The following is a 14,219-nucleotide window of genomic DNA, read 5'->3' as shown; positions in this document are numbered from 1 at the left end:
AAAGTCTGCAGCAGCTTTGTGTTTCAAAAACAAGAGAGAGACATACAAGATCATTTTAAAGTTAAATAAATGTGTCCTGTGTGTCCTCATCCCCTGAGATTTATAGACATTTAAAGGTGCCATATGTAAGAATGTGGCCAAAAACAGTTACTACATTCAAATTCTAAATACCGAGGTCTTTTAGGTTTCGTTTTCTGACGTAACCGGCAACCCGTGTTTGCTCGGCAGCTGAGTCTCTACTGACTGCAATGATTGGTAGACGGCGGTAGGTGACGCCACATGCCAAAACATGATTTCAAAACATAAACATGATTTGCAGTCTGCAAAATATTTTTTTTTTATGCAAATATTTTGTCTGTACTGTTGTTGTTGGTGAGTTCAGTTTGTTATATGAACATTATTCCTGAGTCTCTGTGACATATTAGGAGGATTTTATGACCAGTTGCTTTAGATTTATTACATAATGCACCTTTAAAGTAAAGATTTCATGTCAGAATTTTGGACATAAACGTTGACTCGCAAATAAACGAGTCACAGTTTAAAGTGACAGTGACACACACACACTTGGTGAGGACACTCATTGACACACTGCATCCCCTGACCCCTGACACTGACCTTTAACCTAACCCTAACCCTAACCAAGTTTAAATAAAGTGCAGCGTGTGTGTATCATGTGTTAAATAGACCGTGTGGACCAATTGTCCAACAACCCTCTCATCTTTGTCTTGTCCAACTTTTTGAGGATTAACACCTGGTTTTAGGATTAGGCACTTAGTTGTATATACAGGAAATGTGGTGTATGTGTGTGTATCTTTGTGAGGACCGAAACACATATATAAAGGAAGTGAGGAGAAAAAATGTCTTTATCAGGGTCAACTCCTGGGTTTAGGGTTAGGATAAGAATTAGGTTTAGGGTAAAGGTGAGAGTTGGGCGCTTGGTTGTGATGGTTAAGGGATTATTAGACTCTAGAGTATGTGTGATGGTGTGTATCCTCAGTGTCCTCACCATGAATGCTGTGCAAACGTGTGTAGGTGTGAGTTTTCAGGCCCTGCAGTCTGTTCACTGTTACAGCCTCAAACATGTGAACAACATGGAGGCAAATGGTTGAAGCTGCAGAGAGAGACTCTGTTCCCAGGTTCACACCTCAGAGGAGGAGGAGGAGGAGGAGAGGAGAGGAGAGGAGAGGAGGACATAAAATATAAAAGATTAAACATTTATTTCACTTTATTTCATGTTCAAATGATTTAACAGCAGCAAAGACGACGACAACTGCAGCTGCACGTGCTTTAGTTTGTCTGAAGAGAATGATCAGGTTTGTTTGAGGTGATGACATGGGATTATATTTATATACAGACAGCAGCACAACACTGTGTGTGTGTGTGTGAGTGTGTGTGTGTGTGTGTGTGTGTGTGTGTGTGAGTGTGCTGATGTTTATGCCTTCTCTCTCTCTCACACACACACACACACACATCTACATGTCTTTACCATATTGTGTGTGTCCCCAAAAGGAAAAATGTCCCCACGAAAAAGGTGTTTTGCCAGAGGGTGGTCCACACAAGCATAGAAAGACAAGAGTACACACGCACACACACACACACACACACACACACACACACACACACACACACACACACACACACACACACACAGAGACAGACGCATTTGTCCTTAAGTGTGGACCGCTGTGCACGTGCGTGCAGGTGTCACTCTTCACACCTGCCCTCCTCGCGCGCATCATTCATGAAATCACACCTCAGCGCTTTCCCACGGCCACTCTGTCTCTCCCCCCCCCCCCCCCCCGACACACGCCGCGTTCTCTCACCTCAACAAAAGCTCGTGCCGCCTCCTTTCAGACCATTTGGGCACGTGCGAGGACAAACGGTGATAGATAGATAGAGAGAGAGAGAGAGAGAGAGAGAGAGAGAGAGAGAGAGAGAGAGAGAGATAGATAGAGAGATAGATAGATAGATCCTCAGTTCCACCTCCATCCTCCTCCTCTTCATCAGGTTGTTTGGGGGCACGCGCTGTGATGTGCGCGTGACTGACGGCTCCTTTGTTGGACACAGATACAAATCTTCCTACATGCATGGGGGCGCTCGCGCACACACCTGCCCAGCCAGAGGAGCGCGTGGCGGCGGCGCGTGTGTGTTTTGTCAAATCTGACAGGGTGAGGGGGTGAGGGGGGGGGGGGGGGCTATTGATCAGCAGATGGCGCCGATCGAACATGCGCATATTGTCCTCTGATGGTGACGACGCTTCTTTGGTGTGTGTATGTGTGTCTGTGCGCGTGCCCTATTCTCTAGGGAGCGGACGCTGCACGTGCTGAGCAGATCAGAAGACGAGTGGAGGCTTTTACTTTTACTGTCTTTCTTTCTGGCGTCATGTTTTACTATCCTCAGTTGTTGTATTTGTTTATTTACCTTCAGTTGCCGCTGTTGTTGTTGTTGTTGTTGACTCGCTCAAAAGCAGCTTTCACTGATTCTTGTAATCGTTGTTTATGTTTATAGTCCACGTGCGCGTTTATTCTCTCTCTCACACACACACACACAGTGGATACAAAACACAGGGACAATATGAGGCTTGAATGTGGAGAGTGTGTGTGTGTGTGTGTTGTGGGGGGCTGTGAAGCGTGCCGTGGGTGTGGTTTGGATGCGGCTTGTGTGTGTGTGTGTGTGTGTGTGTGTGTGTGTGTGTGTGTGTGTGTGTGTGTGTGTCAATCAGAGGCAGCAGAGGCACGCGCTGTCCTCATTATATTGACAATAGAGGGCGAGGAGGTTCAGAGGCGAATAAATACACAGATAAAGATATAGATGTAGAGATAGAGCGCACCTGTCTGTCTGTCTGTCTGTCTGTCTGTCTGTCTCTGTGTCACGTGACTCTCACTGGCATCAGTGTATACATTAAATGGTTACAGAACAAATGGAAACAACTTAAATTCAAGTTTACATGAATCATACTGCAGGGGTTTTCAGTGTAATTTAGTTACAGAGGAGAGTTAGTTAGTTAGTGTGTCATGTTCTACTGTCTTTGTCAGGACCAGTAGTCTCGATGCAGACCAAAACCCGGTCCTGAGGCAGGACATCATGTCTGAGGAACTGATTAGGCATTAACTGGTATAATTGTGTGTGTGTATTTACCTGTGGTACATTTCATTATCTCCTACATGTTGAAATTTCCTTGCAATTATGCACACAGGGTATAATTATACAGTGTGTGTGTGTGTGTGTGTGTGACACTGAGGGGAAATCAGAGTGAATTCAGTGATGTTATATGAAGGGTCCTGAACATCCACAGTGTTTTTTAGTCCCTGAGTTCACCGTCTGTTGCAGATCTACTATCCTGAATACAAAATATGAAGGACCTGCATACATACATAAACACTGCACTTTGTTATGTTTCATAGTCAGGATTGTGGGAAAAAAAATGCGACTTTTTCTCTGAGCGTCGGGATGTTTGGTCATTCAGAAACTGGGACTTTCACACACACAACCGTCTCTGTAGAGTGTGCAGAGAATGGTTCAGGAATGAGAGTGAACGTATAATACATGGTTAGTGTCAGAGGTCAGAGGAGAATGACGTCTGTGAACGCACAGCAGACCACTTTATTAGGCACACACACTGTACGTCCTCTCATGTGTAATGTTGGCCTTATGTCCGGACTGTGAATGATTGTGTATTTTTGACACACAACAAACTGACCGTCTATAAAAGATGTGTGGTGTGAACATAAAGGCGGCGTTTGGTCGCTGCTGCTGTCGCCTGACAGTTTGTTCTATTGCCCTGCTGTAATTATCCCCCCCCCCTCCCCCCAGCCCCCGGTGGTGGTGAAGGAAGACCCCCCCCCCCAACCCCTCGTGCCTCCTCTGTGCACACTGTAAGAAATGTCTCTGTCCCGCAAAAATAATAATAATAATAATAATACAAATAAAAAAAGCTGCAGCTCGTGGACCCAGAGTGACGGGACTGTGCGCGAGCTTCGTGTCAGTCAAACAGAAAACAAACAACAAAACAACAACAAAAAAGTGCGTGTTTGGCACAGTCCCGGCACTGATGGGAAGTCTCGCGCTCATGTGGCTCCTCTCGTCTGACGAGAAATGTCACTTTTTTTTTTTTTTTTTTTTTTGAGGACTGCGACAAGTTTCACTTTGAATTGGCACAGGTTCAGTGTCACAGCGCGTGCAGAGGAGGAGGAGGAGGAGGAGGAGGAGGAGGAGGAGGAGGTGGGGGAGGAGGAGGAGGAGGAGGTGGGGGAGGAGGAGGAGGACAGTTTTCAGGTGGACATTTTTTGCAGCGCCCCCTTCCTCCCCCTCCCCTCCCTCCCCCTCCTCCTCCTCTCCTCTGTATAAAGCTGAGGGTGCGACTCCAGCTGCTTCAGTCCAGAGTTCAATCACCGCGCGGAACTTTACTCTATGTCGTATTCACTTCACTCTCTTACGCACACGCGCGCACACACACACACGGACTGCTCCTCCTGACTTGTTTTCTTTTTCTTCTTCGCGGAGCACAGCGTGTTGTTTTTCTGTCCTCCTCCTCCTTCTCCTCCTCCTCTGGAGCCGTTGTGGATTTTACGCACTGATCCTCCTCGGACCTGCGGCTCCGGCGCCCTCCGCCCGCAGCCATGTCGCGCTTGTTGCTGTCGTGTCTCCTGCTGGTTGTGTCCTCGCGGCCGGTGAGTTCCTCTGACTGCACCGCTGCTTTCTGGAGACGCTGGGAGTTTTGTGCAGACGCGCGTATTTACGCACGGCGCCTGGAGTTTTCTCCGCACTGTGTGTTTGATTCCTGCGGCCCCTGAATGACTTAGAACTGTGATATGTTGTATTTGTGATTCTCAGATTCTCCGCGCGGTAAAATGATATAAATACAAACAATGCATAATTTAAAAGAACAGGGGGGGACATTTTGCATATTTTGCGCCATTTGCACACAAATCTATTCTGATCAGATAAAATTCTGCATGATTAACCCCGCGCTCCCTTCACTCCCTCAGGCGCTCTCCTCCGGGGTCTTCGAGTTGAAGATCGACTCCTTCACCAGCTCCCGCGGCGTCTGTCGCCCGGAGTCCCGGGTCTGCCAGATCTTTTTCCGCGTGTGCCTGAAGCACTCGCAGGACGTCATCAACCCGGAGCCTCCGTGCACGTACGGCACCGCGCTCACCGACATCCTGGACACGGACTCCAACGCCATCTCCGAGAGCGCGCCCATCAGGGTGCCGTTTCTCAAGTGGCCGGTAAGTGACGGAAATATCACTCACACACACACCATGGGTTTATGAGACATAAAAGCACACGTATGCATCTATTTATGCACGTATAGAAATGTCAATTTGTTCATGTGTTCATGTATGGTTCCTCTGTTCCTCCTCAGGGAACCTTCTCTCTCATCATTGAAGCCTGGAACGCGGAGTCTTCTGGCCTCGAGTCCACAGGTAAAAAACGACTGCTTATGCTGCAGTGACGCTGCTTCACCGCCAGGCGGCGACAGTGGCGCTGTTTCCTCACATATGAAGGAAGAGGAGTTTATGTTTTTTTATTTTATGGTTTTATGGTCATGCGACTTTTCACGTTTCAGTAGGTTGTGTTATTATTATATAAATATCAATGTTTATCATTGCAACAAAGTTTCCTACTTTGAAGTGAAAACAGGAAGTGTGCGAACTTTGCACGCTCATGATAAAAAAAAGTGATCAAAAAGTTTAATTCGCGTTGCGTCTCCTCACTCTCTCTCTCCAGAAAACCAGAACAACCTCATCAGCCGCCTGGCGACGCGACGCCGCCTCACCGTCGGCGAGGACTGGTCTCAGGACGTCCACTTCGGCAACCAGAGCGAGCTGCGCTACTCCTACCACGTGGTGTGCAACGAGTTCTACTACGGCGAGGCCTGCGCCGCCTACTGCCGGCCCCGCAACGACACGTTCGGCCACTACACGTGCGACGACGGGGGCAACCGCCGCTGCCTGGAGGGCTGGAGCGGCGAGTACTGTGCTGTCCGTGAGTAGAGCCAAACTTTGACCTTGTTGTGTGTGTGTGTGTGTGTGTGTGTGTGTGTGTGTGTGTGTTGTTGTTTCTGAGGACCGATATTTGTTGTTACACACTATCAGTGACACAGGCCAGAAAACTACATACTGGTCCTTTAAAGCACTTGTATGTTTTGTCATGTATGGTTTTGTGTATACTCTTGATTTTACACTGCAGCAGATCGTAAATGTACAGACATTTAATGGCGTTGTCGCGATGACATCAGTTACAGTTAGTTTGGCTCCAAAACTGCCTGTAAAATGGGAGTTAACCCCCCCACCCCCACCCCCACCCCTGTTTTTTTTGTCAAACGGGTGGGAGGGGGGTGGTGGAGAGAAAAAGGGGGGGGGGGGCTTCATCTTTTTGTCCCGCAGCCTTGAAATTGTTAAGTCAAGCAGTTGTCAATGCCACCATCGTCAGCTCTGGTGGCTGTGGAGGACAAAAAAAAGAGGAGAAAAAAATCTTAGAACTTCTGTCATGTTCAGTGTGTGTGTGTGTGTGTGTGTGTGTTGGCTCCTTTTGTTTTGAGCTCAACAATGGGGCCCCTGCTTGGCCCGGGCTTGGCCCGCCCGCCCGCTTTACTGGGGACACGCGCTGCAGCTTAATGTGCGCCGCGTTGCGTGAAAGGAGACAGCATGTGCTGCTTTTGTTGTGTGGGCCAGCTGCTTCACTTAGTACTTAACAAGCACTTGTAGTTGTGTGTGTGTGTGTGTGTGTGTGTGTGTGTGTGTGTGTGTGTGTGTGAGGCCCTGTGAAGGGGAGGGGGGGAGGGGGGTGTGGGGGGCACACTGTGGTTTTGTAATTTGAATGGAGAATATGAGACACACATGCACTCATACTAATATTCTCTCCCCCTTTCTCCCTTTCCCTCTCTTTTTTTTTCTCCACCTCCCTCCCTCCCTCCCTCCCTCCCTCCTCCCATCAGCCATCTGTGCCGCTGGGTGCAGTAAGAACGGTTTCTGCGGCTCTCCCGGGGAGTGTCTGTGCAGGCAGGGCTGGCAGGGCAAGCGCTGCGACGAGTGCGCCCGGCACCCGGGCTGCCTCCACGGCACGTGTCAGCAGCCGTGGCAGTGCAACTGCAAGGAAGGATGGGGAGGCCTGTACTGTGACCAAGGTGGGTTCAGACTCACGCAGTCCAAGGGTCAACAGGTCAGAGTGCGTGACCGTCGCCCGCCAAAAACCGACATCTCGCCACGTTAATTAAAAGAAACAAGATAAACGCTCTGTGGGAGTTGGCGTCGCATCATCCGACGGAAGTCTTTTCGTTCCTTTCGCTCCCTCGTATATTTACGCGATTATTTCTTTGTCTTTTGTTTGTTTTTCCCGCCGCCGCGACGCGACGATCATTGAACAGTCAGCTCTCGGGTGTCGGGACGTCGGAGCTTCGTAAGTTTTGCGTCGCAAAGCTTCTCAACTTTACGTCGTCGTCGACCTGCGCTTTCGACGTCGCGAAAACTCATTGTTAAGCCGAAATCGACTCGAAGGGAAGCGACTGGCGCTGCTTTCAAAATCCGCGTAAGTTGAAATGAAGTGAAAGAAAAAAAAACGTTGGCTTTGACCGGGGCTTTAGTAACGGAAGGAGAGCAGCTGTTACCTAAACAGCTGATTTTTAAAATCTGGTTCACTCTAATGTAAAGGTGTTTATCATCTACATATGAAGTGAATAGGTTAAGGCTCTTCACATGGTCCTTAATGAACACTTCCTGGCTTCCTGGTGTCCCACAGGGCTCTATCCTCGATCCGCTTCTTTTTCCCCCCGATGCTGCATAAAATCACATGATTTTAAGGCCTTTGCACATCAACAGCAGTGCAAAAATAAAATACCATGACATTGTAAATAATTTGGAGGTGAATTTCGAGGCAACCTCTTAATCTACATCAAGTTCGGTGCGGATTAAGTCCACAAATTAAGTACAAAAAACGTTAAAGAAATAATTTTGAAGATAAATTGAAGGTAAATTGTGCATAGGCTTAACATGCTCTCTGACTGGATAGATGTGTTGTTTTTTTTGGCCCCACAAACTAAACCTTTCATCGGATTAAAATGAGATACATTTGAGCAGGAAGAACAACAAACCTCTGATAATCTGACTATCTGATCATCTGATAATATCTCGTCTCTGCAGTCCGTCTGTCAGCAAAGTTAAAATTAGGAAACAACACGAAGAAGACGTGTAGAGGAAGACATGGAGGGGGGTTACTCTGGGTTATTAGAACTGAAGCGGCTTCATTAACTCGACGTGTCTCACTCGTCTCTTCGTTTGTTCCTCTCCAGATTTAAACTACTGCACCAATCACAAGCCGTGTCAGAACGACGCCTCGTGCACCAACACTGGACAGGGCAGCTACACCTGCACCTGCCGGCCCGGCTTCACCGGCAAGAACTGCGAGATCGAGACCAACGAGTGCGACAGCAATCCCTGCAAGAACGGCGGCAGCTGCAAAGTAAGTCGAATGCATTGTCACAGGTGTTTTATAAATGTTTTTTTTTAAAGTTTTTTTTGTGGAGATCTTATCTCAAACGTTTGCTGTTCCCCCCCCCCGTCTCTACCTCAGGATATGGTGAACGACTATGAGTGCGCGTGCCCTCAGGGCTTCTACGGGAAGAACTGCGAGACCAGCGCCATGAAGTGCGCCGACGGGCCGTGCTTTAACGAAGGGACCTGCGTGGAGAACGTCGCCGGCGGCTACAACTGCCGCTGCCCGCCCGGATTCACCGGCTCCAACTGTGAGAAGAGGCTCGACCGATGCAGCAGCAACCCCTGCGCTAATGGTACGGCCCGTTGTTTTCACGTTCAAAACGTAACAAATTTGACCTGTTTTCAACCTCTTCTCCACCAGCGTCTTTAGCGTCGGTCGTGAAATATGAAAACAAAAACCAGCCCTAACAGTCACAGTATCAGACAAGATGAAAAATGTTAGATTTTTAGCACTGTGTAGCTTTAAAACTTTATTTCACGTGTGTTTGCTGTTTTTCTGTTTTCTCATGTGTCAGATCCTGTTTTTGCCGACTTAATCTGATCCGGAGAAAAAGAGAATTGTCCTTTTTTTCCTCCACAGTCACAACAAACTTGTAGTAGTGTGTGTGATTTGTGCGATACACTGTGCTGCAGGCGACTGATATAGCGCGCAGATATGTGGTCCTTTGGTCTCAGCTCCAGACAAAAGTCTGCATTTCTGTGACAAACTGATGTAGCCGCAGCACATTTAGTTAGCATTTTGCTAAGTTAAGATGAATTCATTTCTCTTGGAAGATTGGGATTAAAGCCACCCAGATGTATTACCCCCTCGATGCAGCATTTACGTCACATGCCCCGCCCCCTTTTCCCCACTAAGCCAATCGGCTGCTTTGTAACAGCTGCAGAGAAAAACGCGTCCGACTCATCGCGTAAATCTGGAATAATGACCCCGGGGGGATGCAATTCACCAGATTGTATTCTAAGTCCTGTAAAACGGAGAGGCCGTTGGCGCTCGGTCGTGTTTTCCTTCGTCAGACGAGATAGCGCAAGAATTTTATCGGGCGTGAGCGTGAAAGTGTGAACAATCTCGAGAGTTGGGAAAAACGTTTTCTGTTGCGCCATATTTCCCAGGGAGGAGAAAAACAAACTTAGCTGAGTTTGCAAAAATACATTCTTTAAAGGGACACTTCACCCAAATGACAGCTCCGACAGACCTGTCGTCCCCATGGAGACCGAAACCTGATTAAGTTTATGACCAAGATTTGAATTATGGTTTAGGTTGAAGGTTCGGGGTCAGACATCGACTTGGATCGTTGCAATAGACTTAAACCTGCGTGTGAACCTGTTTGTGACTCGTCTTATCACCTTCCCGTCTGATAACAAACCTCTTTCGTTCTCATTGTTGCGTCGTAAACAGGCCTGTTTGCGTCTCCGTGTACCTGACGCCAGCCTCTTGTTTACTAACCTGGTTGCGCTCTCGAGAGCCCGACGTACGGTAAATGCAGCTCTGGCAGCAGCACTTCTTGGTTGCGCTGCAGAAAAAAAAAAACGTTTTACAAGATGAATGAGCCAGTTTAAGCCACGTGTGCACCGTGCATGTTGAACCTATTCACTACAAATCACATTGGGTTTATACAGTTGCTCAACATCCGTCTTCAGTCTTGGCTTTCATTTTTTTCTTCACTGACCTGCAGAGACATGAAAAGAATCCATCACGATCAACACACTTGATAGCGATCGAGTTGACAGTCCTTCGAAGGGTCAATCAAGTTGTTTATGTTACTCAGAAACTTCAAAAGGCTTGTTTGAGCAGGACAAATATCCGAATAATGAGAATTATTGAAGGAAATCGGGAACTTGCATGTCCCTGCAGGTGGATTTTTTCGCCGCCTTGTACAAAAAAAAGCTGAAACTAAACTCCGCTGAGTGACGGCTCAACAGCTTTACAACTGATTTCTAGTGAAATGACTAAAACGAGTAAAAGACCAATGAAACGCTCACGATGCGTTGTGACCGTTGTTTTCATAGGGAGTCTTTTCAAGAACAGGATGACGTGAAGTGTCACCGCGGGAAAGGCAGAGTCTCCGGGATTGTGAAAGGATTTTTGTATAACTAGCGCTGCAAAATAAGAGTATATCAGTGAATCTCAACAGAGCGTACACGTTTGTGCTGGCTCACCAAGTCAAGTCGTCTCAGAGGAGCACAATTCAGCCGCCGGTCCTCCCTCAGGTCTTCGTTAGCGTGTAGAAACTGCTGCCCGCTTATCTCACATCTGCACTCATTCCTGACTCTCAGTGAGCTTCAGAGAGGGAAAAAAAGTGTGTAGCCGTGCTGTGTTTACTGTGTATATCTGCACAGGAAGTCCAAATATGGACAACCCCAGACTTTCCTCTTTCCTTTCCTGTCCTTGTTACAGTTACACCTTTGCATGCAATGTGACTTCCAGGCTGTGGAAAACATCTCAGGAACATTTCTAATCATGCACACGTTTGTCTCCTGATGAAAAACATCTGTTTTGAGAAAAAAAAAAAAAGTTCCTCTTTGCTGTTCTTCTCTCCCCCGTCCTCCCTCGCACCTTCCATCATCTCTGTGGAACCGTCTCCTTCACTTCTTCCCTTTAAGACCCTGTAATCTGTAGTCTGACTGATAACCACTGAAAGAATGTGTCGACAGCATCCTAATTCTATCCCATCTTCGTTCATTTCCGTGCGGCTGTTTCTACCGAGGAGAGAATCTTGCGTAAAAAGAGTTGACCCAAGCTACATACCAATAGTTATGCATTAACTCTCTCCTCAGGCCTCTGTGTTGGTATCTTCCGCTTTTTTTTTGTGTGTTATTAACCGTTCTGTCTCTTGTGTCTCCGCAGGCGCTCAGTGTCTGGACCTCGGCCACCGCGTCATGTGCCGCTGTCCCCAGGGCTTCGTTGGATCTCGCTGCGAGACCAACGTGGACGACTGCGCCGGCAACCCCTGCCGCAACGCCGGCACCTGCGTCGACGGCGTCAACGGCTACACCTGCGTGTGCACGCTCGGCTTCACGGGCAAGGACTGCTCCGTGCGCGCCAGTCCCTGCGACCACTTCCCGTGCGACAACGGCGGCACGTGTTACACGCACTTCACCGGCCCCGTGTGCCAGTGCCCGACCAGCTTCATGGGCGCGCGGTGCGAGTACTCCGTGAAGACCGCGCCGACCACGAAACCCTACGTCCAAGCCGACTCGTCGCCCGCCCTCGTCGCCGCCGTCGTCCTCGGCCTGGTGACGCTGACTCTGCTGCTTTGCGCCGCCGTTCACGTTCTGCGCCAGCTACGCCGCGGCAGGGAGCTAATGGCCATTTCCAGGTCGGTGAAGAACGACCTCGAGGCGGTGAATAACCGCAACGCGGTGATCGGCGGGGGCGGACCCAATAAGGGGAGTTTACCGGGAGGACCACTGAGCGGCTTGCGAGAGAAGGAGGCCTTCCTCATCCCTGGCGGACAACTGAAAGTGTCCAATAAAGACGCGGCGTTGGTGGAGAAGGGCAGCGACAACGTGGCCGTGTTTAAAAACAAAATGGCAGACTGTAACCTGGCCAACGAGGAGCAGCGCATGGTCAAGAACAATTTTGACCTGTAAGAAATTATCAGCTGCTTTATAACTTTGTGTGTGTGTGTGTGTGTGTGTGTGGGTTAGTTAATTCAGCTAGTTGTAGTTTAGGTTGTAAGGATTAACGTTGTGCTTGCAAAGTTTTGGTAAACTTGATTTTGCCCATAGCTGTGATGCATCAGTGAATACTTGATGTCAATCATTATACCCACAGGCATGTGTGTGTGTGTGTGTGTGTGTGTGCGCGCTCATTTTCATCCTCACAAGTTGCAGCGTGTTTGTTTGTGAATATCCGATCAGTACCACGTTCTCACACCTTCGAGTGTTTGTGTTGTTTTTGTTGCCGCGGCAACCCCCGTCTCACTCTCACACACTCTCTCTCTTCTGTCTCACCTACAGTAAGAAGTGTGACCCGTCCGTCGTCGCGCCGCCTCCCGCTTACGCAAAGGACAGTCTTTATCACCCCGTGTTCATCATCCCAGAGCGGACGGAGCAGTGTGTGTTTGCAACTGAGGTAAGAACACACACAACACACAACACACACACACACACACACCCTTTGTTCGTCAGACTTTAATCATAAACAACCAAGAACTGGGAATCGGAGCCTGTGAAAACCTGAATCTGGGTATTTTTTTAATTCATCTGAAAATATGGCTGACAGCAGACACCGGACTAGTGCTGGTAAAAGATTAAAAAGAGTCATTGAAGTCACTGAATTCACCATCATTGCAAACATTTAGCTTTTTATTACATATGTAAGTTTTGGGAGTATAGTCATATATTTACATTACTCTTTATGTATTAGCATTGACTGGAATATATATTTTAAAGACTTAGCGACCTTGAAATAAGGTCAACAACAGATTTCATACAACAGTTTAAAGCAGGGGTTCTCAAAGTTTTGATACCTGAGGGCCAATTTAGGAACCCAACATTGGACTGAGGGCCGCCAAAGGAAAAAAAACAGAAAGAAATCCCATTTGTAATCATTTTAATGACCGGATTGCAGTTCTACAGTTTAGCGTTAAGTAATATAAGTGTTAATACCAAGTAACACATTTCTGTTACCATATATTTACTGGGTAAATAGCTAGTAATTGGGGGCTGTAGCTACCTGCTTATTACCAGCTTATAACCCAATAATACACTAAAATTCACCATATAGAAACCAGGTAAATACCCAGTATTTTAGTTTACACTTATTGGTCTGTATCCAGTAATGTCCAATAAACATTTAACAAGCTTAGTAGCTCCTGGATTAAAACTATCAACTGTGATTGACTGCGGGGCCGCCAGAAATGTTTCTGCGGGGCCGCCATTGGCCCCCGGGCCGCACTTTGAGAACCAATGGTTTAAAGGTCTGATTGATTCGTCAAGGTCATGATTCCATAACAAATGGAAACTTACATGAAAACTGCAAGAAATATAGGCTGTGATATGCAAAATGTTTTCCTTCATAATAAGCATAATTTGCATCTACACCCTCATATAAACACACATAGTATCTTAGCTTTTTGAATGAATCCCCGCATGTTTTGTTTATTTGGACCACAAAGACGCGATCACATCGTATGCCGACGACTAACCTCTGTTCCTCTGTCTCGTTCTCAGGTGTAACCTTCAGTTTTTTTTTCCGAAGCGCCAGTGGAAGAACTTTCACGCCGAAGGCCTGACGACGCGTTTACTGTCGAGGACAGTTCACCCAGACGGTCTAATCCTACACACATTATTTAATTTATTATTTATTGCCTCCGCTCAGTGGAACGAAACGACAAGAAAGGACTTGTTTTTTTGGTTTTTTTCTTTCCAATTCTGAGATTTTTTTGGATGCGAATTTATGGAAAAGAAAAAAAAGAAAGAGTGGTGGAGGAGGAGAAAAAAGATGAAAGACTGAATGTCCGGCATCATTTGCACTATTTATCTTTTTTATACTTCAAATCTTAATATAATTTTCTGTCTGTATATCTGAATTTTGGATCAATCGTGAAAGAAAGATGTGAAGAGATGATTTGAGAGATGGTTCCTCACCTGTGCTTCCTAATCATCTGAAGAACAGACTGTTTCATCTTCATATCGTTTCTATCTAGAAAACTGAAATGGACAGTTTCTGAGTGACTTCCTGTTTTCACACCGTACTTTTTTTTGTTGTTGTTGTTTTCT

The 14,219-nt window shown here is 47.2% G+C and overlaps 1 protein-coding gene across 1 annotated transcript; it reads left to right on the top strand.

Moving 5' to 3' along the window:
• Positions 1 to 4,619: 4,619 nt before the first annotated feature.
• On the top strand, positions 4,620 to 13,759 carry dlc (deltaC; the record flags this gene model as incomplete). The annotated part of the gene is made up of 10 exons (XM_083886658.1): positions 4,620 to 4,670; positions 4,989 to 5,228; positions 5,366 to 5,426; positions 5,731 to 5,988; positions 6,941 to 7,129; positions 8,291 to 8,460; positions 8,572 to 8,788; positions 11,341 to 12,082; positions 12,456 to 12,570; positions 13,671 to 13,759. 10 exons carry the CDS (start codon positions 4,620 to 4,622, stop codon positions 13,674 to 13,676), a joined length of 2,049 nt encoding a protein of 682 aa, XP_083742784.1. The 3' UTR covers positions 13,677 to 13,759.
• Between the last annotated feature and the right edge of the window lie 460 nt (positions 13,760 to 14,219).

Source organism: Microchirus variegatus, assembly GCF_963457635.1.
Source record: "Microchirus variegatus genome assembly, chromosome: 3".
Taxonomy (NCBI): domain Eukaryota; kingdom Metazoa; phylum Chordata; class Actinopteri; order Pleuronectiformes; family Soleidae; genus Microchirus; species Microchirus variegatus.
Note: the sequence above shows the minus strand (reverse complement) of the source record. Positions and strands in the feature narration are given on the sequence as shown.